Source organism: Heterocephalus glaber, unplaced genomic scaffold (assembly GCF_053883595.1).
Source record: "Heterocephalus glaber isolate CG9 unplaced genomic scaffold, H.glaber_assembly_v1.0 deba00001600, whole genome shotgun sequence".
Taxonomy (NCBI): Eukaryota; Metazoa; Chordata; class Mammalia; order Rodentia; family Bathyergidae; genus Heterocephalus; species Heterocephalus glaber.
In genome coordinates this window covers 21,472,084-21,497,957 of record NW_028258372.1, presented here as the reverse complement: position 1 = coordinate 21,497,957, position 25,874 = coordinate 21,472,084, and the positions used below count along the sequence as shown (strand labels likewise).

Genomic DNA, 25,874 nt, shown 5'->3' with positions numbered 1-25,874 from the left:
GTGACAGTCCTGGTGGGCCAGCCCAGACTGAAGCCAGATTCAGTAAAGATGGAAGATAAAAGCTCTTTTCTTTTCCTGTTCATCTCTGTTAATTCTATGAGACAGATTCACCTAACTTGTCGGTGATGTAGCTTGACTGGTGGAAATTTCATCTGCACAAAATACAAAAGTCACTATGCACATAATTCTGTCTCAGGAAAATATTGATGATTGTGAGAATTAACAAATCACAGGCTTAGGCACATGTGCCGGACACTGGCAGACTTATCCTTTTAACTCAGCAGTCTTAATTAGGACTTCCTACTGCTGGATCTAGAGGAGACCATCCTGATCCCCGTATTCCTAGCAGTCTGGTTTATTATGTCTTATTTATTATGGGCTGTGATATGTTGTTGAGAGAGTCAAATTGCAGGTTCTTAGTAGGACTTGAAATGCAGGCTTCCTTTTGTCCCTTTATAAACTTTTTTGAAGTTTTATGTCTGTTAGTTGACTCCAAATCCATGTGTGTTTAGGGAAGAAATAAAACCAAGCAGAATCATGGAGAATTTTTAATTTCCTTTGTAATTTCTTATTTTTTGTTCTGCATATGCCTAGATTTAGCTTTAATAATCTGTCAGCCTTACAGGATTTTCCAGTTTGCTTTCATATCAAATACGGATTTCATTCCTCATTTTCTCGTTATTTCCTGTAGGTGGATTACAGTGTTCCATTCTGCTCTCTTGAATGGGAATTCATTGCTTCCCTTCTGATCCCTTCATGCTCTTAGTTTTCATTTCAGGCCATGAGTATGCTATTTCTTTAGAGAGAAAAATCAATTTCCTCTGGGCTGAAGAATAGCCCAGATTTTTTATGAGTCCCCAATGCTGCATTTTACTTTTTTAAATAAAAGAACATTTTTGAGGTCTGTTTGTTCTCCTTTCTCTTAGCTGTCAGTAAGAAGCGTGTTTTCTTATTGGTTGACTATTTTTCTCTTGGATTCTCAGGCATTCAGATGTACCTCTGCAACAGACAGCACTATGGCTACCTGCCTATCCCCCTGAAGCCCCACCAGACACTGCAGGAGGACATCGAGAACCTCATCCACGTGCAGATAGAAGCAATGAGTGAGTGGCCCAGGAGCAGGCAGTGGCTCAAGCCAGCCACATCTTTCCTCTTCCAGGCCTGGAAACTCATGACCATAAGTCTACCTTGGTTGAAATGTAGCTGTTCATTCATCATTCATTCATTCATTCATTCATTTTAAAATGTTTCTTCTGTGCAATACAAATACCACAAGGTTCTTGTCTTCAGGGAGCATCCTGTCCTAGTGGAGGACTGAGTACACAGATACTTTTCATACAATGTATTAAGTACTATAATAGTGTTTGGGGGCATGAATTTGAATCCTAACTAGGCTGCTTTCATATCATATCACTTTGAGCAAGTACCTCCTTAGTTACAAAATAGAGATAATGAAAACTTCTGGGGTTTGAGGCAGAATATATCATATATGTCTATATATATGATAACAATAATTATGAATTTCAACTCAATAATAGCTTATGATGTAACAGATACCACACTAAGTACTTTTTGTCTATGTCTCATTAAATTTCATAACAACCTAGTTTAGGGTTTATTAGTCCCACAATAAAGATGAAAAAACTGAGGTATAAAGATCTTACTTTCCCTAGATCATTTTATTAAACAAATGACAGATCAAGATTTAAACCAATCTTTCTATCTCTGGATGTCATGTCCTTAAAAACTATTTTGCCATTGTCTCTGAACATAGCATAATGTTGGAATCGGGATGTTTAATAATCAGTAGCTTATTGAATAATGTATAGTGATAGCCAGAGAAAAAAGTACTGTGGTGATCTACTTATCTCAGGGCAGGATGTTGGAAATGATTTCCCATAGAAGGGAATGTCTTCTATGTTTCATCACTGAAGCGTAGAATTATACATGGGGGCAGTAGAGGTCGTTAAGAGGCCACAGCAGGAAATAAGACTGGACAGTAGGCAGGAACCCAGCCAGGACCTCTGATGATTTAGGTGTTCAGATTTTTCCTCAATTGAGAGGAGCTTTTAAAGAGATATGAGCCTAGAAATTTAAGGTTGAAATTTGGATTTAAGAAGCTTACTCTAGGGTAAGAGAAGTGACAAATGCAGCATGGGTGAACAGTGAATACAGGTGAAAGATCAATTTTGAAATTATATGGAAACTAGGCAAAAATTGTGAAGATATGAGTTGAAGCAGTGGCTGTGGGAATAGAGAGGCAGGAACAGAGAAACTCGGGACATAGATGTGAAAGAATTTAGCCAAGAATTGGCTATAGGTGAATGAGCAAAAGGGTGGCAGAGCAAAACTCCAAACTTCTGATTCTGAGATGGTTTTAGGAATTTTAAATGGAATAAGGCATCTGGAATAAAAGGGAGATTTGAAAAAAAAATCCATGAGTTTATCTTTTAGACCCATTGAGTTGCCTATGAATATCTATTTCCCATGCCTCTACCCCCAGACTATAAGTTCCTTTTTTACCATGTTAGTCTCAATACCTAGCATGTTGCCATCACCTAGTGGACATCTAGTATATATTTCTTGAATGATTGAATGGATGGATGAATGAATTAATTAATGAATGATAGAATAAGGATTGGTTTGCTGTGACAGTATCTCTTAAATCAGCCCTTAGGAATATTTTTGTGAATTTCTTTACTGTATATTATTTTTACCTCTTTTCCTATCTTCAGACCCTAGAGCAGTGGCGATGAACTTAGGGCACATGTGCTGCAGCCAGCTGTTTATCACTGAGTGATCTAATAGGTTCACCATCACTGCATTAGAGGAGGATAAAGTCGGTAACTTATGGCCTTGTATCCCAAGCACCTAGAACAGTGTATGGTATATGGTTGGTACCAAATATGAATGCATCATCAGACAAGTGAATGTGTGAATGAATGAATACTGTATTGTCAAGCATACTAAACCTGAAGCCAAAATAATCTACTTAAACCCAAGCTTTGTCAGTTATGAAGGGCGAATCAATTTCTGAAACCTTCAGTTCCTTTATCTGCAGAGTAAAGATAATAACATTGACTTTGCAGACTTGAGCAGAGCAAATAAAACAATATATTTTATAAAACAGTGAAGCATTGCTATTATTGTGACTCTATTTAGCACTTAGTAAAAATACTGCTCCTTATCATCCCTATATCCTTGCAGCCTTGTCTCCCAAGTAGATGTCACTCAGAGAGGGGCTGGATGAAACTTTGTGTTCTCTTGTTTCCTCCCACATGACTGGGTACATAGAACGGTACATAGAAATGCAAACATTATCAACAAAGATTTTAATGATTATGAATTATAAATATGTACAGCTCCTTTTTTAGCCAGATAAAATTCATAGGAGAAGAACCTATAAATTATAGCTTTCATTATTGATGTCCCTACATAGACTGAGCATTTGATTTATGGTATTTTAGTTAATTCTTGTACTTACCTTCTTGAGTTATAGTTTTGTTAAACTTCACTTCTGAATTTTAAAATATAGAACATAATTGGAATAGTAAAACAATTGAAAAACCAAACTTTGAGAGTTATAATGCAGAAATACAGGCTAAAGACCCATGTAGGATGAATAAAATGTTAGTAATGAAACCATGTCTGACAGGTGTCCTCCCCTAAACTGGATATTAAAAACTCTTCTCATAGTGCCTAGAACTCAAAGCGCAGTGAAAAAAAAGGCTACTAACAAAAATGGCTGATATTGACTATATTGACTGAAGCATTAGACGTGCATTTTTTTAATGTCCAAACATGAAATCCCTATCTGTAATGTGTGAGTCATTCTCTAAAGGCACTAGAGAGTCAAAACTTTTTATTATCAGTTCTTAGTTTTCAGTTTAATTGGGGAGACAGGACTGATACAAAACAGAAACTAATAATGCAGCATAGTGCTTTGTGAAAGAAGCAGACACAAAGGCAATAGGAATTTGGAATAGAGAGAAGTTGCTATGACCTGTGTGATCCAGGAGAACTTCAAATCCTGATGATTCTTAAGCTAAACTTGGGTAGAAGCAGAGTTTCAACAAGAGGAGAGATACAGTGAGGTTACTGCAGGCAGAGGAAATAGACTGAGCAGACAAAACATTCCCACCCTGGAGGAGAATTGGCTTAAAACTGTAGAAATAAAGTTTGACAAGTCGGATTAGTTTAGTTGTTGTGGTCCTTGTATGCCCAGGTAAAACACAATGCCCACCCCAAGGACCTACTGGAGGTTTTAGAAGAGAGGACCAGACTACAAATATTTATTCATCACAAACTATATTCCATAATTGCTTAAGATGCTGAGTATGTAGCAGTGAACAAATCGACAGAAACTTTGCCACCAAAGACTTGTATTTTATCAGAGATATCCAGCCACATCAATCAAGGAAGCAGCCACATGAATATTTGGGGAAAGAGTGTTCCAAGCAGGAAGAAGAGCACATGTAAAGGCCACTAGGTAGGAAAAATCTTGAGGATGTCCCAGGGACAAAAGGCCAACAGTGTTAGGAAGAAGGAGTTGGGTAGAGGTAAAAGAAGTCATGGAGGAAGACTGCAGAATGCTCTGGCCATGGTAAGGAATTTGAATTTTATTCTAAGAGTAATGGAAATCCACCGGGACTGACCTCATGTAGTTCACACATTTAGAAAGATTGCTTCCGTTGTGGTGTGGATACTAATGCATAGGCAATCAGTACATCTCCCCTGGTGAGAGATGTTAGTAGTTGACATTTGAGCTGTAATAGGAGATGATGAGAAACAGATTTAAGAAGTTTTGGGGTAGAGCCCATAGGACTTATAGAAGCCTGGATGCAGTCCAGAAAGGAAAGAAAGAAATTAGGAATAACTCCAGGACTTTGGCCTGCTTTACCACTTACTGAGATGGAAAAGATTTGGGGCCAGGGATTTAGCTCAGTGGTGCTGTGCCTGCCTTGCAAGCACAAGGTCCTGAGTTTGACACCCCACCCCCACCCTTCAGTACTGGGAGAAAAAAAAAGATTTTGGGAGGGAAGTTTTTGGTCATGTAAGTTTCAAATATTTATTAGATATCTGAATAGGGAAGTCTGGAGATGATTATGTATTTCTGGGGTTCAGGAAGAGGTTCCATCTAGAGATAGACATTTTGTAATCATCAACATAGAAAGGATATTTGAAGCCAAGGAACAGTGTGAGTTACAGAGAGAGAGAGAGAGAGGAGAATCCTGAGGGTGACAAACACCCAGAAAGCAGAAAGCTGGGAAGAAAACTTGAGAAATGCTTCAAGAAAAAGTCAAATGTTACTGAGTCAAGTAAAATGAGAGTAGAGTTGATCATTTTTTCTGTCTGGATAGAGCTCTGTTGATAACCTTGATAAGATCCACTTCTGTGTGATGAGAGAGACACAAGCCCATTGGAATGGAGCAAACAGAAAACACTGTGGGGATGAGAAAGTGGAATCCTGATGGGATGGGGAGTAGGAAAATGGGATGAGGCTGCTAGGGTGTATGAGAATAAAAGAGGGGTTTTTTTCATTTAGTTTAGTTTCTTTGTATTATTTATTTTTTAATAATATCACAACATGTTTGTATGTTTATGAGAAGGATCAAAGATTTAAGGTGAACTTGATGATGTAGAAGAGAATTGTAAGGTTGTCATTGAGCAAGAGTTGTAGCCCAGACCAACACAGGAGAAGTCATGCTAGGGGGAAACAGGGAGCCTTCACCCTGTATGGGAGATGGGAAAGCAGAATGTGTAGGTGCACATGCAATTCAGGTGGAATGAAAACGTGGATCTCATTTGGTGCTGAGTATTTTCTTGGTAAGTGTATAGTCCAGCCATAAACTTAGGAGTGCTGTTAGAGATTTCAGGAGTCAAGCATATCATAGATCTCTCAGAGACTAGGAAAGTAGATTTACTATGGAAGTATAGTTGCATCACTTGCTGATGTCAATTACTAATTTGGCTTCTTTGGTTGTAACTTTGAAGTGACTTGGTCAGTACAATTTGTGGAGTTTCTCCTGAAGTAGTCTGTTGGGGACAAGTAAGTGGACAATCAGGTTTAGAAAGGATTAGGGTCTTATCAGAGAAGATCAATGGGAGGGAATTAAGAATATTTACAAGAGTAATGATCAGGAAGTTTACGAATTATAGACTGAAGTTTCAGGTCCAGAGTGAAAATTTTTGAGGAGTATGGAAATGAGTTATAATAATAACAACTTATTAAAAATTCAGTGCCTAAGGAGCTGTACAGAGAGGGAAGTGCTTCCTTTGGGAGAAGATTGACAGGAGGCTGAATCTTGCAGAGATGATAGATGTGAATGAATTGTGAGGGATGAGGAGACTGGTCCTGTAAATCACGGCATGAAGTAAGGGAAATCTCAGGTGCCTGTTCTCAGTATCAGTCAACAGTCTGAGGCAGCGTCATATAAATATTACTAAGATTACTGGATCTGAAGTCAGAAAGGTCAAAAACTGAGTTCCACCACTGCACTCTTTAATTGACCTTGGGTAAGTCCACCTCTGGGTTGGTCTCAGTTTATTTATCTGTATAGACAAACAACCATGACAACAGAAAGTGAAAATAAAATTACCTGGTGGCTGTGAAAACACCTAAATTATAAAACACTTAAGTTACAGATATAGCCAAGAACAGATTAGTACTTGCAGAAGATTATTTTGACGACTGTGTGCCTGATGAGTTAGAATAGCAGGAGCAAGGGAATGTTTAAAAAATACTAAAACAGCCCAGGCCTGGTAGGTAAGGACATGAACTAGGGAGGACATGAGCTAGCTAGGCAGCCATGGGAGAAATTCAGGAAGAACTAGAAAGAAGTGTTAGAAAGTGCTTTTTCAGGCATGACTGGTCTAAATTAACTACTGAAAACCCTGCCCAGCTGTCCAGTTGCCCAACACCAACAGATACCAAGGAGTAGCTTTGGGGGACAGGTATACTGGAGGTCAAGAGCTCAAGTTGTGACCTTGGGCAAGTTGGTTAAGCTTTTGATTCCTTGTCTGTAAAATAGAGACATTTAATCATACATATGAAGATTAAGTGTCCGCCTGCTGCACAAGCGCAAGGACCCGAGTTCAATCCCCGGTACCAAAAAAAAAAAAAGATTAAGTGTGATTCTTACATTGTCCAGTAGAGCTCAGAGTCCAGGAATAATAAGAGCTATATAACAGTAGCTTTAATTATTAGTCCTAAATTTTGAAACTATTCAGAAGCCAATGAAGCCCACTGTCCTAAAAGGAGTCCAGGGAGGAGCCATTTACAGGAAGAGACTCAATGACAGACTGGATAAATTATGTATGATGGAGTCAGAGATGACCACAACAAAAGCTGGAATCTCCTAACCTTAAAGTCTGATGTCAGCAAAGATACATCAACTTTCTTTCCATAATAAGTTTCTTAGTTCTGACCCATTCTGTCATATCCTATTACCTAAACTTAGTGCTGCTTTCAGTGGCAAAACCTAGGCAAATTGCCCTGTTATTTTTGTTCAACAGTGACTTTCAGAAGCCAACCATTTGTGGCTTTTTGAGAACATTAGTTCTGTGAATGCAATGACTGCCTATGTTTGATGGAAGCAAAATGACTAAATTCAGTAACTTTATTTGATGGAAGCCTATGACTAAATTCAGTCAGTAGCTTTGGCTAAAATATTAAACCCACACAGGCCATGTCAATACCAAACAGAGTCCAGCAGCCTAGAAAGGGTAACTTAAAATGTAATGCCCTTCCATGTCTAAAGTCAAGGAGAAAAAGCAAGACAGCTTCCAAACACAAAGGAGTTGTAAATTAACTGTCTTTCTCTTAGAAACCTTACATGGTACATGGTAGACCTTCCACATTTATTTTTAACGAAACTAATAGGAAGTACTGGAGCAGAAAGAAGCAAAATATTCTAGGCTGCTACTGGAAAGAATACACATGCTTGTATAAGAAGAAATGTGACTGTAAAGATCAGGTTTGAAGCAGTGAGGTCAACTTCTGTGTTTGGCTTAGGAAACCTGTCTCATTTACTACCTTCTAGAATTTGACATTATTTGATCATAAGCAAAACTGGTCATAGTTTTTCTTTAGTGTCTCAGAGCAGGATAAGTTAAACAGATCATACCGTGCAGATAGCACAGGATATCTCTGTCAGGATGGAGAAATTATGCTGGGATATCAAACAGTGGTGAAATCTCATTGGCTTAATGCCACATTGGCTTATTTATTGCTATTCAAGGTCTGCAGTCCTGGTGTCTTTCCGGGGCAGCTGTTCTCCATGTGTTAGTGCAACATTCCAGGCTGCTTCAACTTTGTGGCTTCTTCATATCAACACATGCTACTGTGATCATTGTGATGGGACTGGGGCAGGGTTGGAAGAAGGGTTTGGAGATCTGGCTAGCAGAAATTTAAACCCCCACCCCTCAAAAAATCATACGACATTGACTAACTTTAAGGGCAAGAAAGTGTATCTTTCTCATGTGCCTGCAATACAGGAGAATGATGGTCATCATCAACAGTTCTTTAAACAACACTGTGACCATCTCTCATTTTTAATTTTCTTTGTATTCTCCCTTTAATGAAAATCAAGTTACTGTAAGCTAGCCTATTTCTGAGCTCTATCACCATAGGCCACAGTAAGTAATAGAAGAGTATTTACTACATTAATGTAGTGAGTGTGTTGCATGCAGATCTCATTTTAATTTTATAACACAATAAGAAACATCTATTAAACAACTTTTACATGTGAAGAAACAGGCTTAGATAGTCACCATGACACTCCTAGGCCTTGTAGGCCAAAGATTAGACCTATATCATTTGACTTCAGAGCTAGCTCTCTCTCTCTCTCTCTCTCCTATTACCCTAAACTGCCTCTCAATACTCTTAAAATAAATCTTAAGGGGAATGGAGCAAATATTGCAATTTGCATATAAATAAGTGCTCTTGAAATCATGTCCTGATCATCATGTTTCCTGAGGGACGGCTGGAAGATCCACATCAGGTCCCAGCCCTACAGAGTAGGCATGTAGATGGAATTCTGCTTTCTGATCCTTCACTAACAAGCACTCTATGAGTTTCTTGTGTCTTCCAGTTGACCGTCCTCCAATCGAACCCTCCCAGTTTGTGTCAGTGGTCCCTAAGTATCCAGACAAGATGGGATTTGACGAGGTAGGAAAGTGTGTGTGTGTGTGTGTGTGTGTGTGTGTGTGTGTGTAGATGTCTGTATGTTTATATTGGAGCACAGCCCTGAGCATATCTGCAAGCCAGCAAGATGGGTTTGGCTGCTGAGGAAACACCAGTGTCTTGGGAAAACTACTCAGATTTTATGCCTTAGTTTTCTTATCTTAAAAACAGAGGGTCAGGGTAAAAGGGGGTTAATCATCGAGTCAGAATTATTTAGTAGTAAAAGTGAATTTGCTGTATTTTACCAACATTTTTATTGAGGCTCAAGGGTAAGGTAAAGCAGATACCTGTCCTAGGTATTGAAAGATACTAAGTTTACTCAGTCACAGATGAGTGGAAACTATTTGGAACCCTCCTTGCTGTATTTTCTTTCTGTTACTCTTCCATGGTTGGAGGGGAGAGTTGAGAGGGCAAAGAAAAGGAAAAAAGAAACTTGTTCTAAAATTCTGCCTTTCTACAGTCAAGAACATAACAGGCTTCCCAAAGGCCATATTTATTTGCTTTTTTAATTGTATAAAGAGTGAAGCAGGGGTGGAGGTGTGTGTAGCTCAGCGTAGCTCAGTGATAGTGTTTGCCTAGCATGTGCAAAGTCCTGGGTTCAGTCCCCAACAAGAGGAAGGGAGGGAGGAAGAGAGAGATGATGAAGGGAGGGAAGGGTGGGGAGAAAGTGAACAAAGGAAAAAAAGGAAGGGAGAAAGAAAGAACTGAAGAAAGGAAGGGAAGCAGAAATATAAAGAGATGCCTTCCCCATTGTGGGTCCATCATGTAGTTTACTGATCAGCATTCAGGAGAAACTTGATGACCTAGAAACTAGGACAGTGCATCAGAAATCTATAAACCAAGTCAGAGTTCTGTAGATTCTGGATATGTTACAGGCCAAACATTGTACATTGTACTCATTGCCACTGCTTAATGGAAGGTAAATGCCTTATGTCTCTGTAACATACATATGTGTGCCCCAAGGGTAGGTCCATCCTAAAGAGCTGCTGGAATAGTCAATTGGAATTTCTTCTATAAAACTGATTCAGAGCTGGAGTCCATGAATGGGAACGAATATTTCATGACTATCACATGTGAAAGAGTTAACAGCTATTATGCTGTTTCCACAGAGGAAAGAGACTTGGTCGTACAGAGTTTTCAAAAATGCCCTAGGGCCAGGGATTTAGCTCAGTGGCACTGCACCTGCCTCACAAGCACAAGGTCCTGAGTTTAATCCCTGGTACCAAAAAAAAAAAATGCCCAGCACTACAGAACAGCTCGGCCCACCCAACATACTGTTGCACCCGCTCGGTGTAGTCCTGTAGTTTTCCCTCCCCATAACTCTCCCTCTCAGCTCTCTAGGCAAAAAGACCTATTTTACACATACTCATTTTTCCTGCTAAAATCACATCATTGAGAGGACCAAACCAAAGCAAATAAAACAGGACAAGCCAGATCTTCTCTCTCTGGGATGCTTTTGGCAGGACATGGCACAGGGACCGTGTCACTCCTGGAGTACTGGGAAAAACCTGCTCAGGAAGTGACGCCCTCAGGGACTCTGTTTTCCTGACGCTGGGGTAGTCAGCTTTGGGGGACAAACATGAGGTGGTGAGAAGGGATTTTCAGAGGCTGTCCAGTCCTCCCAGCACTGTGACCTTGTCAGTCATGTCTGGACTGCACTTGGCCCTGAGCTCTTTCTATGTTTACCACCCACTAGGTAGGCGTGAGCTGTCTGTGCTTTGCTTTGTGGCTCCCATTTTTATTGCCCTTGTCCTGGCAGGGCCTGGCACTGGATTGTTGTTTACCAAAGGGTTCCCAAGCTGGAGGTCTCTGGTTGAGGGGACTATTTTGATGCATTTTTTTTGTTCTGTGTCTGTTCTCCTGGAGTGACCCCCGGTGGCTCCATGCTTGCACATAAAGAAATGCTTTTTCCTTTCTGTGTCTGTAAAGTTAAGGGGTGGAGCATGTCCATGACAGAATGTTCTAAATAGGGAAAATGGAACAGAATGGAACATAAAAGAGCACAACCCATTAAATTATAAAATCCCAAGTAATAAGGCACATAGAGTCACCACCAAAATTATGTTTTTAAAAAATAATTATCCAGTTAAGTAAGTAAAGAAGGTAATAAAATCATTACACACTTAATCTGCTTTGGAGATTTGGAGATGGATAATTTTCAAAGAGGACATCTTCCTCTCCTATCAGTTTCTTTGCCTAGAAATTTATAAATGAGTAGAAGTGAGAATATATTGCAATGGAGGTTAAAATTTTAGTTATGTACCTTTTGATCCTAGTAAAGCATACAAATTATTTGCAATTACGTTCAAAATGACTCCCAAACAAAAACTTAATGTAGTATATTTTGAACTCCAGGCTGGTTATAAAACATAGCTTCTTCTCTTTTTTTGGTCATACCATAAAGCATACAGATGTTTTCATCTGTACAGGATTTAGAGATAAGTTTGTTCAATTCTTTCTGTTTAAAGATGAGAGAATTGGATCCAGAACTACTGAATTCCCCAGTCATCCACACGGTTAGTCAGAATGAAGTCAGCCTCCTCTGACTTTTTCCTGTAGGTTCCTCCTTCACCACACTGTGTGTCATCATCAGTTCTTGCTGGCAGCTAACATCTCCCAATCTTGGAGCACTAGTTTAACATTAAAATTTGTTGATTATTGCTTGTAGCAAGAGGACCTTATTAAATGCTAATTTGGAATAGCATTCATGAGACTTTAAATATTCTGTGGTTCCTTAACTCTGAGAATGGCCAAGATAACCTGATTGTCTGTAACTTCTGGTACTGACCTCATGTGTGTGTGTGTTTAGTGCAGCCATCAGGAATTTATAGGCAAAGGTGAGGAATGATGGGTAGACACAGCCATCGTGAGGAAAAATCTGCATGCACATACTTCTTTATTTTACGGATCTATAAGGGTCCTTTTTATAGCATTTCTCAGAGAACCACTCAACATTGAAATAATATCTTTCCATTTTTTCCACCTTCTTTATCAAAAGGCCACCTCCAGGGATAGGGCTTCTTTTCTGTACTTCTTTCCCTTGTTTCTAAGGGAGTTAGAGAATTCCAGCAGAGAAGCTGCTAAAATTGAAATCCCTATAATTCACCTTGGAATCTTTGCTAATAACAGCAATAAATTAAGGCTTTAGATTTTCCTTATTCTTTGAATGACTTTGAGTTTATCTAGTGGATGTAAATTATAATGGTACTAATATGTAATATTCATGAAGTAGGACAACTGTTATCCCAGTTTTGCAGGTAAGGAAACTGAGGCATAGAAACTGGCCAAAGGAAAACAACACATAACAAACAGGGTTTAAAACTCAGATCTGCTTGACATGATACTCTATATAGAAGACCCCAAGAACTCCACCAAAAGTCTTCCAGACTTAATAACCAAATTCAGTCAAGTAGCTGGTTACAAGGTCAACACACAAAAATCGATAGCTTTCCTCTACACAAATGACAGACTCACTGAGAGAGAAATAGGGCAAATAATTCCTTTCACAATAGCATCCAAAAAACTGAAATACCTAGGAATCAACCTAATGAAAGAAATCAAAGACCTCTTCTCTGAAAACTATGGCACTCTGAAAAGAGAGATTGAAGATGATATCAGAAAATGGACAGACATCCCCTGCTCCTGGGTGGGAAGGACTAATATAGTGAAAATGGCCATACTTCCAAAACTGCTATATAGATTCCATGGAATTCCAATGGAGATCCCGGCAGCAGACTTCATAGACCTTGAGAAAACAATCCAAAATTCATTTGGAACAAGAAGAGACCCAGAATAGCAAAAGCAATTCTAGGTAACAGAGACATGGCAGGGGGTATCACAATCCCCAACCTGCAACTATACTACAAAGCTACTGTGATAAAAACACCATGGTACTGGCAAAGAAACAGACCTGAGGACCAGTGGAACAGATTAGAAGATGCACAAACAATGCAGACACACTCAGCCATCTCATCTTCAACAAAGGAGCCAAACACCCTCACTGGAGGAAAGATAGCCTCTTTAATAAATGGTGCTGGATAAATTGGGCTTCAACTTGCCAAAGATTAAAACTAGACCTATATCTCTCACCATGCACTAAACTAAAATCTAAATGGATTAAAGATATAAATATTAAAATAGAAACTCTGAACCAGTTGCAACAGAGGTTAGGTAGAACCCTTGAAGACATCGGTGTAGGAAAAGATCTTATGAAAAAAACCTCAGTTGCCCGTGAACTAGCACAAACAACAAGTGGGATCTCTTCTTATTAAAAGGCTTCTGCACAGCAAGAGAAAGCACCAGCAGTGTGAAGAGACAACCCACAATGTGGGAAAAAATCTTCACCTGCTCTTCCTCAGACAAAGGTCTACTATCTCGAATCTATACAGAACTTAAAAAGATCAGACCTCCCAAATTTAAAGACCCAATCCGAAAATGGGCATCTGAAATGAACAGACATTTCTCAGACAAAGAAGTAGAAATAGCAAATAAATACATGAAAAAATATTCAACATCACTGGTCATTCGAGAGATGCAAATGAAAACAACACTGAGATTCCACTTCACTCCAGAAAGAATGGCTGCTATCATGAAATCAACCAATAACAAATGCTGGCGGGGCTGTGGGGAAAGAGGAACCCTGCTCCACTGCTGGTGGGAGTGTAGACTGGTGCAACCACTGTGGAAATCAGTATGGAGGTACCTCAGAGAACTAGGACTGGAAGTCTCATTTGACCCCCTATTCCACTGCTGGGGATCTTCCCCAAAGAATTAAAAGAATCATACCACAGTGATATATGTGCACCCATGTTCATAGCAGCACAGTTTGTGATAGCTAAAACTTGGAAACAGCCCAAATGCCCATCAACTGGAGACTGGATCAAGAAAATGTGGTTTTTTAATAAAATGGAGTACTACTCAGCCATAAAAAATGAGAAATTAGAGGCATTTATAGCTAAGTGGATGCACATTGAGGCGATACTCAAAGTGAAATAAATAGGACACACATGAATAAATACTGAGTAGTTTCTCTGGTGTGAGAAACTGAAAGTGGAAATAAGGACTAAATGTATAGTAGGTAATGTGAAATAGGAAGAAAAGGGGCAAAGGGGAAGGAAGTGGGAGGGCTAGGGGAAAGGATAGAAGGGAATGGGATTAATATGAGAAAATGGAAAAATAGGAACAAAATCTTAGTAAATAGGGAGGAATGGAGGGGTTGAAGGGAGGGCTGGGCAAGGATGACAAATAAGAACCAAGAGAGACTATGTAAAGGTGCAAATTTCCAATGATGAATGTCATTATATTGTATACCTAAAATGTACCAATTATTAGAATGAATAATCGATAATGCAAAATAGGAAGAAAAGGTCCAAAAGGGTAGGGGTAGTGGGAGGGGCAGGGGAAAGGAAAGAAGGGAAAGGAAAAATGATGAGAAATGGAAAAAATGGAAATAAAGTCTTTGTAAATAGGGAAGGGTGGAGGGCGTGAAGGGAGGGCTAGGAATAGGGAAAAAATAAGAACCAAGATGCATTATGTAAAGGTACAATTCCCAATGAGAAATGTAATTGTGTTGTATACCTACAATGTACCAATAAAAGAATTTAATTAAAAACAAAAACAAAAAACTCGGATCTGGTGATAAATTTAACCACCGGCAAACAGCTTCCTGCTCCTCAGTGTCATATGTTTTAGGTTTACTTCACCTTTGGCCTCTTAAAGAGTATCTTTTTGAACTTTGTTTTCTCAAGAGCAGGGAGAACATGTTTATCAGTGAGTATCAGAGGGACAAAGAAAGGGTTAAGTCACTGCAAATAGTTATGTTTAGAAAGAAGTTCATTTTGGATAAGTATCATCTGTCCTCCATAAACCCAATATGAAATATAAACAAATCTTCGCCACAATTTTTCCTGTCTTTTGCATTCTTTATCCTACCTAAAACTTTGATCTTGACATTGCTAGACTTTTCAAAAGGCCTAAAATAAGATGTAAGTCATTTATGAGATTTTCCCCCTTTTTGCTTCCCACATTAGATCTTCATGATTAACCTCAAACGCAGAAAGGACAGGCGGGACCGGATGCTGCGCACACTTTATGAGCAGGAGATCGAGGTCAAGATTGTGGAGGCAGTGGACGGGAAGTAAGTTGGACTGCCTGTCCTCTTGCAGATGTGTTGGCGAGGGGGTTGCCTTCTCTGACAGTGGTAGTCCTGCATGAGTCTCTTGGTCATTAGACAATAGACACATTATATAGATGTCCAAAGTAGCACTGAACTTAGTGTTACCCTGTGGCTCAGATCTGAGAACCACTCCCCATCTGGTGACCCTTGGTTGTTATTACAATAAACACTTACACTGGACATTATTGTCCCTGGTCCCCGGCCATTCTTGCAATAGTTGTGGTTTGCCACGTTCTGTGGTGCAGCAGAAACATCGTGTGTGGAACTGTCTTCAGACCTGAAGAAAATAAACAGAAAAGTACATAAAGTCTCTGTGTCCTGTTGTGTGAAATGCCTGGTGCAATCTGCCTAGGCTGATCCAAGTGGCCACCTTTCTGGGGAGTATGGCATGAAAATCACACAGGGAACCTGGTTCAGTTCCTTTGAGAGATTTTGCTGTTGTTATTATTTTGTTTGTTTTGCTTTGCTTTGCCCTTTTGTTTGGCACATTAAACCATTTCAAGGAACACATTTCTATAAAACATATTTAGAATATGAGTGGCATTGTTTTATGTTTATCTACTAGGACTGTAGCTAGCAGCCACTGAAGAAGTTCCTACGGCTCCCTTAGAGAATCTCACCAGTGCTTCTCAAAGTGACACCCACATCTGAGTCCCCAGGGATGCTTAAGTGGGTAGCTTCCTGGTTGACTCATCATGTTCTGTAGTGCTGGGCCCAGGAACTGCATTTAAGAAGCCTCAAAATGATTCTTGGGTGAGAGTCCCACATAAAATACAGTAAAATTTTGTCCCAAACATTGCATGGAGCTTACTTATACTAAAAGAAAAAAAATTGTTCATTGTTTATCTGAAGTTTAAATATGATTGAGGGTGCTGTGTTTTCACTTGCTGTATGTGGCACCCTATCCTTTGTTCTAGTAGAGTTTGGGATCCACTATTTCAAGTACCACCCATAGCCCCTGTCCCACTCATAGACCACATAGACCAAAGAAACTAGTTGAATTGTGAGAGTTTTTTCTATATTCCAGATACAAGTCCCTTATAAGATATATAATTTGCCAATATTTCCTCCCATTTTGTGGATTGTTATAGTTTTGTAGTGATTTCCATTAAAACAAAAAAATTTTATATTGATGAAATCCAAATTTGTTGTATCTTGCTGTTTGGGTATCGATCATCAAACCCAAAGCCATGAAGATTTACTCTTGTTTTTTTCTAAGAGGGCTATAGTTTTATTTCTTACATTTAGGTCTTTGATTCATGTTGAGCTAATTTTTTTATATAATATGAGGTGGGGGTCCAAGTCTTCTGATTCATACTCCTTTTATTGTATTTATTTATTCATTTATTTATTTATTTTTGGTACCAGGGATTGAACTCAGAACCTTGCCCTTATGAGGCAGGCGCAGTGGCACTAAGCTAAATCCCCTTCCAGTCCTCTTATTTTTTAGATCTTCTTTATAAATAAAATTGTTTTGTCACTTTTAGTTTTTAAGTCTTGTACTTATTCTGTTAAATTTATTTGTTTTTTGATGCTATGGTAATGGAATTGTTTCCTTAATTATTTTCAGAATCATTGCTAAATGCATAGAAACATAATTTATTTTTATATACTGATTTCATATCATGTTACCTTGATTAACTTATTTATCAGTCCTAATAGTGTGTGTGTTCATTCATTAAGATTTTCTGTAGGTGAGACCATCTCATTTGCAATGAGAGATAGTATTGTTTCCACTTTTCCAATCCAGATACCATTTATTTCTTTTCCATGCTTTAGTACCCTGACTGTATCCTCAAGTACAATGTTAAATAGAAGTGACAAGAGAAGATATTCATATCTTATTTGTGATCTTAGGGAGAAAGCATTTAGGCTTTTGCCATTTAGGTATGATTTTAGTATGATTTTTTCATAGATGGCCTTTATTGAATTGAGGTAATTCTCTTGTATTCATATTTTGTTGCATATTATTATCATAAAAGGATGTTGAATTTTGTCAAATATTTTTCTGTGTCTATTGAGATGATCATGTGGCTTTTGTCTATTGATATGGTGTATTACTTTGATAGGTTTTCACATGTTGAGCCAAACAAAGCAATCCTGGAATGCATTCCGTTTGGTCATGCTATATAATCCCTTACATAGGCTGCTGTATTCTGCTTACTAGGATTTCCTTGAAGATTTTTACATCTATGTTAATAAGGGATATTGGTCTGTAGTTTTCTTGTAACACCTTTGATTTTGTATGAGAATAATACTGGCTTCATAAAATTAGTTGGGGTATATTCTCCTTCTGTTCACTTTTTAGAAGAGTTTGTTAAGAATTAGTATTCATTTTTTTTTAATATTTAGTAGATTCTCCACCAGATCCATCTGGCTCAGGGCCTCTCTTTGTGGAAAATTTTTTGATTCTTAATTCAACCTCTCTACTTGTTATAGGTGTATTCAGAATTTCTATTATTTTCTTGAATTAATTTCAGTAGTTTTTGAGTCTTTTGATCTATTTTTCCATTTCATCTAGATTGTCTAATTTTTGCAAATAATTGTTCACAGTATAATCCTTTTCAGTTCCATAATGTCAATAGAAAAGTCCTCTCTTTCATTCCTGATTGTAATAATTTGAGTCTTTTTTCCCTTTTCATTCATCAGTGGTAAAAATAGTCAATTTTATTCATCTTATCAAATAACCATTTTTTTGTTGATTCTATTTTTTCTATTCTTTAGTGTATTTGTTTCCACTATAGTCTTTATTTTTTTTTTCCTGCATGCTTTGAGTTTAGTTTGCTTTCCTTTTTCTAGTTTCTTAATTTAGTTTATTAGATTATTTATTTCATATAAGCTTTTTTAATATAGACATTTACAGCTGTAATTATAACTTTCAGTACTGTATTAGGTGCATCCCATATGTTTTGGTGTGCTGCATTTTCATTCATTTCAAAAGATTTTCTAATTTCCCTTATGATTTTCTTTTTAATCCATTAGTCATTTAGGAATGTGTTACTTTCACAAATTTTTTTAATTGGAAAAATTTTCTCATTATTTAATTTTCAGTTTCATTCCATTGTGGTTTGTGAACATTCCTTGTATCATTTCAATCCTTTTAAGTATCCTTAGGCTTTATTTATAGTCTAACATATGGTCTTTCTTAAAGAATGTTTCACGAATACTTGAAGGAATGTATATTTGGCTATTGTTGAATGGAGTGTTCTACAGATGTCTGTTAGGTCTAGTTGCTTTATAGTGTTATTTAAGTCTCCTATTTCCTTGTTGTTCTCCTGCCTAGTTGTTCTGTCCATTGTTGAAAATAAAACATTAAAGTATTCCAGTATTACTATTGGATCTGTCTATTTCTCCCTTCAATTCTGCTAATTTTTGCTCTATCCTTTGGGGTTCTGCAGTTAGGTGCCTATACACTCATAATTGCTATATATTCCTGATACATTTTATCACCTTGTTTTCTCTCTAGTATAAATTTTCTGTAGAGGTTTATTTTGTCGAATATTAATATAGTTCTTCCTACATTATTGTGGGTACTGGTTACATAACATATCTTTTCCCATCCTTTTTGTTTCAATCTATTTGTGTTTTTAACTCTAAATTCTGTCTCTTGCAGCTAGCATCTCTTGGATATTTTTAAACTTATTATGCCAACCTCTGCTTTTGAATGCTATGTTTAATCCATTTGGCCTCTTTTTTTCCCCAGGTCCTTACTCTTTTCACTATTTTTCCCCCAGGTCTTCAAGGTTAGATGTGAAATTGGAATCTTCTCTGGTCTCTTGTAGGGAAGTGCACAGCCATGAAAATGGCTAGGTCTTCTAGATTCCCAGGAATGTGTGGGAGCTTTTCAAAACTCCTTACAGACAAGACTTGCTGTTCCTCAGTTTTTTCTTTTAAGTTATTTAGTCAGCCTCTCATTAGCTGTAACTGGCAACGCTGCCCAAATAGCTGTAATGTTAAACAGTTGCTACTGATGGTTTTTGACAAATACTCCACATACAGAGCTTTTCACAGAGAATAAGCCCTGTATCAAGTCAGATGAAGACAAGTTCTAAGAATGGAACTTTTCAAGGACTGCCAGAGAGGTTGAATAGGAACTGTTTTCTGACAATAGGTCTTTAGAGAAGTCTTCATGCATCCTGTCGTTTCCAGTGACTGCCAGGTGGCTGATTGTCACAACCCCATACTCACGAGGCTGTTGGTTTTTAAGGCTTCTGTAGGGCTGAGGAGAGAGGGATTAGAACAGATATAAACTCCACAGAGCTCATTGTGCTTACATATATTCAGCTATTTTTTGTAAATAAATACTCCTTTGATTATTGCACGCTTTTAATTAATTTCTGGAGCTCTGAAAATGCTAATTGCTAATTGTGACCTTTTTGTCTGTGTCTTCATGCTTTTGTGGAAGAGTGGGATATTCAGAAGTCTTTAGCACTCTGGAAATGCTTCTCAGTTGTTTTTATTTTTAATCTTGTTTTAATTTTAGATACAAAGGAACAATCAGCATGCACATAATCCCTCTTCCCCATTCCTTCCTGTCCTCATCCCTTGTAGTATTGAATGCTCTTATGAGCCACTTTCCTTCATTAGGCAGTTACTCTTCCAAAGCTTTCAGGAAACTTATGGTGCTTAGAACTATGTTAAGCACTATGAGGGACAAACAAAAATAAAGACGCCATCTTGTCTTCACAAACTTCGTAATGCTGCCATCACACATTAACTCCGAAGAGCTCATAAAGAATAACGGGAAGAAAGCGCAAGGTCCTGCATTCCATCCCTGGTACCAAAAACATAATAATAATGGGAAACTGGAAAGTCTTTCCCTCTATGTATTTTCTCTCTGACTTCTGTGAGGGAGGGAGAACATTATCTTTGGTAATTTTCAGGCACATTCTCTGTCATGCAGGGCACTCAACACAAGCCAGCTGAAGGCCTTGAACATTGAAATGCTGCCAGGTTATCAAGATCCCTACTCCTCCAGGCCTTTAACCAGAGGTGAAATTGGCTGCTTTCTTAGCCATTACTCTGTCTGGAAAGAGGTAAATAATGCAAAAAAAAGGTTCAGTTTTGTAACGAGGGGAAAGGAAGGTGAGGTTTTGTAGGTGAATTAGGTCCAGGCACAAAGTAAGCCCATGGGTGTTCTGGAAATATGCCTGAGCATTGCTCCTGCCTTGTGTCTCCCTTGGGCCCAAGGCCAGCAACAAAGGGACAAGGAGGGTAGCTTAGTGCCACTCAGAGTGGTGACGGGGGAAGAGACCCATATCCTAGGACCCATACTCTTGTTAGTTTATTCTCATTGTTCAGGCATGCCTTTTACGTATCTATCATGTTGTCACTTATATAAGAGATTCATATAAGAAATCACACAGAAGTCTTGTAAGGTACAATAGAGGAATGGATCTCTTTAACCCAAGAGGAAAATTTTAAGTAACTTGGCCAGGTAAGGAGAGAAAGCAGAGCCAGAACTGGACCCCGTGTCTTACAGATCAAGGTATTGATGGAGGTGGAACTGGAGGGTAGCGTTCCTGAGTAAGGTTCAGTTCCCACACAAAATGGTAAAGTCCCCCAAAAGAACCTATGAATACCTTCTTTCATTTAATGATCCAGCTTATGCCTCTCTTTAAAATTTAAATGAAATGTGGTAGATATATAAAAGTTTCTAGGTCATAAAATATAGCTCATTGAAATCTCTCAAACTGAACAACACAATCATGTTAATTATTACCCAGACCAATAAACAGATTATTGGCGTCTTTGATGTGCTCCTCCCTGTACTTTTTCCTGGTCACCAGTGCCCAGGGTGATCATCATCTGACTTCAAACAGCACAGAGTAGCTTTGCCTCACATAGCACATTGCATTTAGTTGTAGACTTTACATTCTCATTTCTGTGATAGACCACAGTTTATCCATTCCAGTTAATGGGCCATTGCTTAGATTCCAGTTATGAACTATAACAAATTATGTTACTATGCTCTTGAATTCCAAATACTTATTTACCTAATGAAATTTTCATAGGGTGTCTTCCCACTGATGACCTTTGCAGGTAATTGACCGAGAACTGGAGAAGACTCTTGTTATTGAGGATGATGTGCGTTTTGAACATCAGTTCAAGAAGAAGCTGATGAAGCTGATGGATGACATCGATCGGGCTCAGCTGGACTGGGAATTGATGTGAGTAAGAAGCCAAAGTTATTACGGAATGTGAAAGGCACTGAGTTCTTTCCAAGGGTCAGAAAAACCCCACCTCCCCAGCTGGTAGGAGACATAGCTCAGGCTTTCATTACCTGGCTTTCACTCCCTAAGTGTTTCCAGCCATAAAAGTGGGTTAGTCACTGTTTTTTGAATTTGTTTACCCTTCAGGTTAAGAAACTATAGGAGATTCTTTGGTGCTCGAATCTGCTTGCAGTTTAGGGACCTTTTTACAGAGCAGAGGTATGGCTCTGAGCACCACTTGGGTGCACAGTGACAATCTCACTTGTGAAGCAGAGGGGAACGTGTCCAGGGTATGAAGAAGAGGACGAGGCAGTCATTCAATGGCAAGAGTCCCGTATCCTACTTGCTTGAAGCTCAGCTCAGGAAAGCAGGTACTTTTGCAGCCCCTAGTGGAATAGAACCTAGGAGGGTCAGCAGAAGAGCCCTCCATTGAGATGTGAGGTTGTGGAACAGGAAGAACAGTGAGAGCTGGGCCCAGGAGGGGAAGGAGTTTTGAGGCTGGTGCGGGAAAACCAGGCTAATGAGGCAGCGCTGGCTAAGTGCTAGCGTTTAGTTAATGCTCCCTGTCCCCTGTCTCTAGGAATTAGATTTGGTTTGTCTTTTCTCTCCTCTTCTTTTTAAAAATCTTCTCTTCTCTTTTCTCTCTTCTCTTTCTGAAAACAACACTTTCTATTTCCCTCTAATGAGGTAGAAATTTTCCAAGCATTTTGTTCTGTTCCCAGCTGTTTGTCAAAAGCAAATTTTATGAAGTCAGAGCCAGCTCCTTTGGAGCAGCTGCAGTAGCCTCCTCCCATCCTCAGAGGGAAACTTAACTGTGGGCTAGGGTGGAATACTTGCTCTCTCAGAAAATGGGCTGCCATCAAAAGAAACCCACCAAAGGCCCAATTAACTCATGGGAAATAGGCCTCCAAATCAGCACTATGTAATAAGAAGAGACCTGCTCCCTGTCAGGACTCAGTCATGTGACTCGGTTGGGAATTCACAGTCCTATGAGGTCACTGTTCTGCCCTTACATGGGTGCACTTAGCCCTTCTGAATCAAGGGCTCTGCAGCCTGTGGAAGAGGCCCCGCCAGTCTGGCACCTGGACACTATTTTACGCCCACATGACAAGAGTGGTGTAAAAGCAACTTTCATTTAAACCTCATGATCATACTCAAGTTAAAGATTCAACTTCAGAAACCTAAGGCTTAGAATCCCCTCACACCTAGTTTGACTGCAGCATTGCTCAGGACACAGTGCCAACAGTACCAGGAAGGGTTGATGGTTGTCCCGAGAAGGACATAATGAGTAAAATGCTCTAAATTTCACAGATTGATCAAGTCAAGATATTCCATTAAAATATATTGTAGAGTCTCAAAGAGCTACAGTAAATCCCCGACTTTTGAGCATTCAAGCTGCGAGCTTTCACAGATACGAATGGACCTCACATTATAAATGAACATTTGTAGATTGGAACAGATAGCGGAAGTAGGTCACGCGTCTGCCAGACATTGTCGCAGTTGTGCTGCTGTGTGCTTCCTGTAAAATTAAAAATAGTTTATATTTACAGTTGTACTGTACCATACCACCATTTTGCTTATGAACACATCTGACTTAGGAATGTTGTCCTGGAACAGAACTCAGTTGGTAAGTGAGAGACTTACTGTATAGCAGTGTCAACTTTTACCTTTCACCTCCTAAAAATGAAGAAGAAATAAATATTACTTAACCACAAAACATGAAAACTAGTAACCTGTCCATGATTGCTACATTAAATCTTCTTGGAAAAAGGAAATAGAGAGAGTTCTTCAGCAGAAATATAATGTGAGTCACACATGTTGTTTTTAATTTTATAGTAATCACATCAAAAAGGTAAACAACTAGGTGAAATATGTTTTGGTAATATATTTCATTTAACCCAATATAGCCAAATGTTATTATTTTAGCATGTAATTAATATTTTAAAACCATTAATGAAATGGAGTTTTTTTTGTTCCAAGTTTCAAACTCCTATGTGTGTTTTACGCTTGGAACACATATCAATCCAGAAGATAAATTTTCATCTGTTAAACTGTAGTTCTACCAAATAATAAACTTGTTTCACAGAAAGAAAAAAGGATTTTACAAACCTTGCACTTGTGAGGCAGGTGGCGGAACCACTGAGCTAAATCCCCGGCCCCCAAACCTCAACTTTTAAATTTAAATTAATTTAAATTAGCAACAGTATAAACTCAGTCCCTCTAGCCGCATTTCAAGGGTTCAGTTAGAAACTCTCACCTACTCAGTGACACTGTAGAGAAATTCAGACTCTGTAGTCTGTAGACATTGGCTGAGAGGACATTTGTTTCATGTCCTCAGAAGAAATGAAGATGGCACTTAGACACCTTCTACAAATCCTGGGATTCGTTGACCAGAGAAAATCCCTTGAATGCTGAAAGAGCTTCATTTAGCACAAAATAGAGGAAGTACTGCTTTATCAGCAGGCAAGAAACTCCTCAACTTGCTCCAATCAAGCCCAAACTGAATAGGTTCCTGACAAAAGTAATAGATCACAGAGCTGGGAATAGGCTGTGGCAAGGCAGAAATGGCCAAAGGTATATCTCGTGTGCTAGAAGTTGTTCAGGAAGGACAAGGCAGGCCTCGATGTCCTCCTCCTCATAGCAGAGTGTGTGGGAGGAAGCTGGGTAAAGCTGGAAGAGGACCAAGGGAAGAAAGCCTTTCAGGAGCTGTCATTCCCGGTTCCCAGATGGAACCATTGGGCTGCTCTTGAGTTTCTAGGCCCTCTTCTGCAGACTGTTTCTTTCCCACAGCGTTTTCTGTCTTGTGTTTACCACCACCATTTGGAGAGCTGTGCTGAAAACATCCAAGACTGAAACTCTGGGATGTGAAGACAGCAAACTCAGGATTCCCACATCGGACCTTTTTTTGTTCCTTTCCAACTTCTGTAAACACAAGTGGAAATCCCATGCCATATTCACAAAAGATGCAAATCTTTTAATCTCTTTACATCTTAATTTTCTGGCTCAAACACAGTCACCTAGGGAGGGATAGTTGGAGTGGTAAGTGGCACATGACAGTCACGGTGAGTGATTTCATGTGGTCTGTGGTGTGATACTTTTAACATAGAACACAGTTGGTCCACACTTTCAAAGATGTCTGTATAAACCAAAGCTTTGCTTTATTCTCATTAATGACTAATGTTCAAGTTGGAATTTTTCTCCTCTACCTATTTCTTTGTAGTTACATTGGTAGGAAGAGGATGCAAGTAAAAGAGCCAGAGAAAGCAGTACCCAATGTAGTAAATCTGGTCGAAGCCGACTATTCCTATTGGACCTTGGGCTATGCCATCTCTCTGGAAGGAGCACAGAAGCTAGTTGGAGCTAATCCTTTTGGGAAGATGCTGCCAGTGGATGAGTTTTTGCCAATCATGTACAACAAGCATCCTGTGTGAGTCTCCTTCAGTGGCCAACCTGTCCCTTGGGCACAGCCTGTTCATGAATAACACTTTCTGGGTAGTACTGGATATTTTCCAAAATTGTGCAGCTTTCTTCAGTGATTTACTATAATTGTGACCAAGAGAGGCTTATTCAAGTGATTATTCCTTTTACCAAATAGGAAAAACAAAGAGATGATGAAGTCTTGTCTGGTGGTTTTCTTTAACACTCAGTGTGTAGGACATAATCTGCTCAGATCTCTTCTTATCTTTGCTTTTCTTACATAACGTCACACAACATAAGGTGAAGGTCATTCTCCTAAGCCTCCAAAAACTTTCAGTTCATTCAGCTCAATTCCTGTGCACACTGTTGGCTAGGCAGTGGTAAACATCCTTGCAGAGCTCAGGATCTGGTCTGCAACACTGACTTACGAACAAATCATTGTGATATATTATGATGCCTGCAGTCACAGAGATGTATGAGAAGTTCAGAGGTGGCAGCTGGGCAGAGCTTCTGTGGAAGAAGGCACGGTGATGCTCAGAATCTAATAGCCAGGAGTTTATACTGGGGTAGCAATTATCAAGAGATATGGTAATTGATGGCTGTGAGGCAGTCTCCCCAATATGCTATGAACCCTTTGTGGCAGAAACAGTCTTATATCTGTATCTCCTTAAAGCCTAGTCCAAATACTACACATAATAGCTACTCCACCAATGATTCCTAGATTCAGGAATGGAGAGAGAAACCAGGTTCCTCTCTCTATTGCTGAGTGATCTACAACTAGATGGCCTTCATCTTAGCCATTGAGACTTCCCATGCTGCATCTTGTTCATCTGTTTCCTGTCCTCTGTAAAAATAGAGCTTCTTGCTCTCTTATATGCTACATATC

At 39.0% G+C, this 25,874-nt stretch overlaps 1 protein-coding gene across 4 annotated transcripts in view; it reads left to right on the top strand.

The window, feature by feature from the left end:
• The window catches only part of Colgalt2 (collagen beta(1-O)galactosyltransferase 2), a 106,095-nt gene that overhangs the window by 75,009 nt on the left and 5,212 nt on the right, over positions 1–25,874 (top strand). For 3 of the 4 annotated variants that reach the window (XM_087194428.1, XM_004862800.3, XM_087194429.1), the window contains exons 6-11: positions 984–1,103; positions 9,093–9,169; positions 15,214–15,320; positions 20,263–20,395; positions 21,402–21,529; positions 24,792–24,998. In XM_087194428.1, coding sequence (XP_087050554.1) covers positions 984–1,103; positions 9,093–9,169; positions 15,214–15,320; positions 20,263–20,395; positions 21,402–21,529; positions 24,792–24,998 — 772 coding nt within the window. The remainder of the gene's footprint in view (positions 1–983; positions 1,104–9,092; positions 9,170–15,213; positions 15,321–20,262; positions 20,396–21,401; positions 21,530–24,791; positions 24,999–25,874) is intronic. The other variant, XM_004862801.3, reaches the window with a different exon arrangement.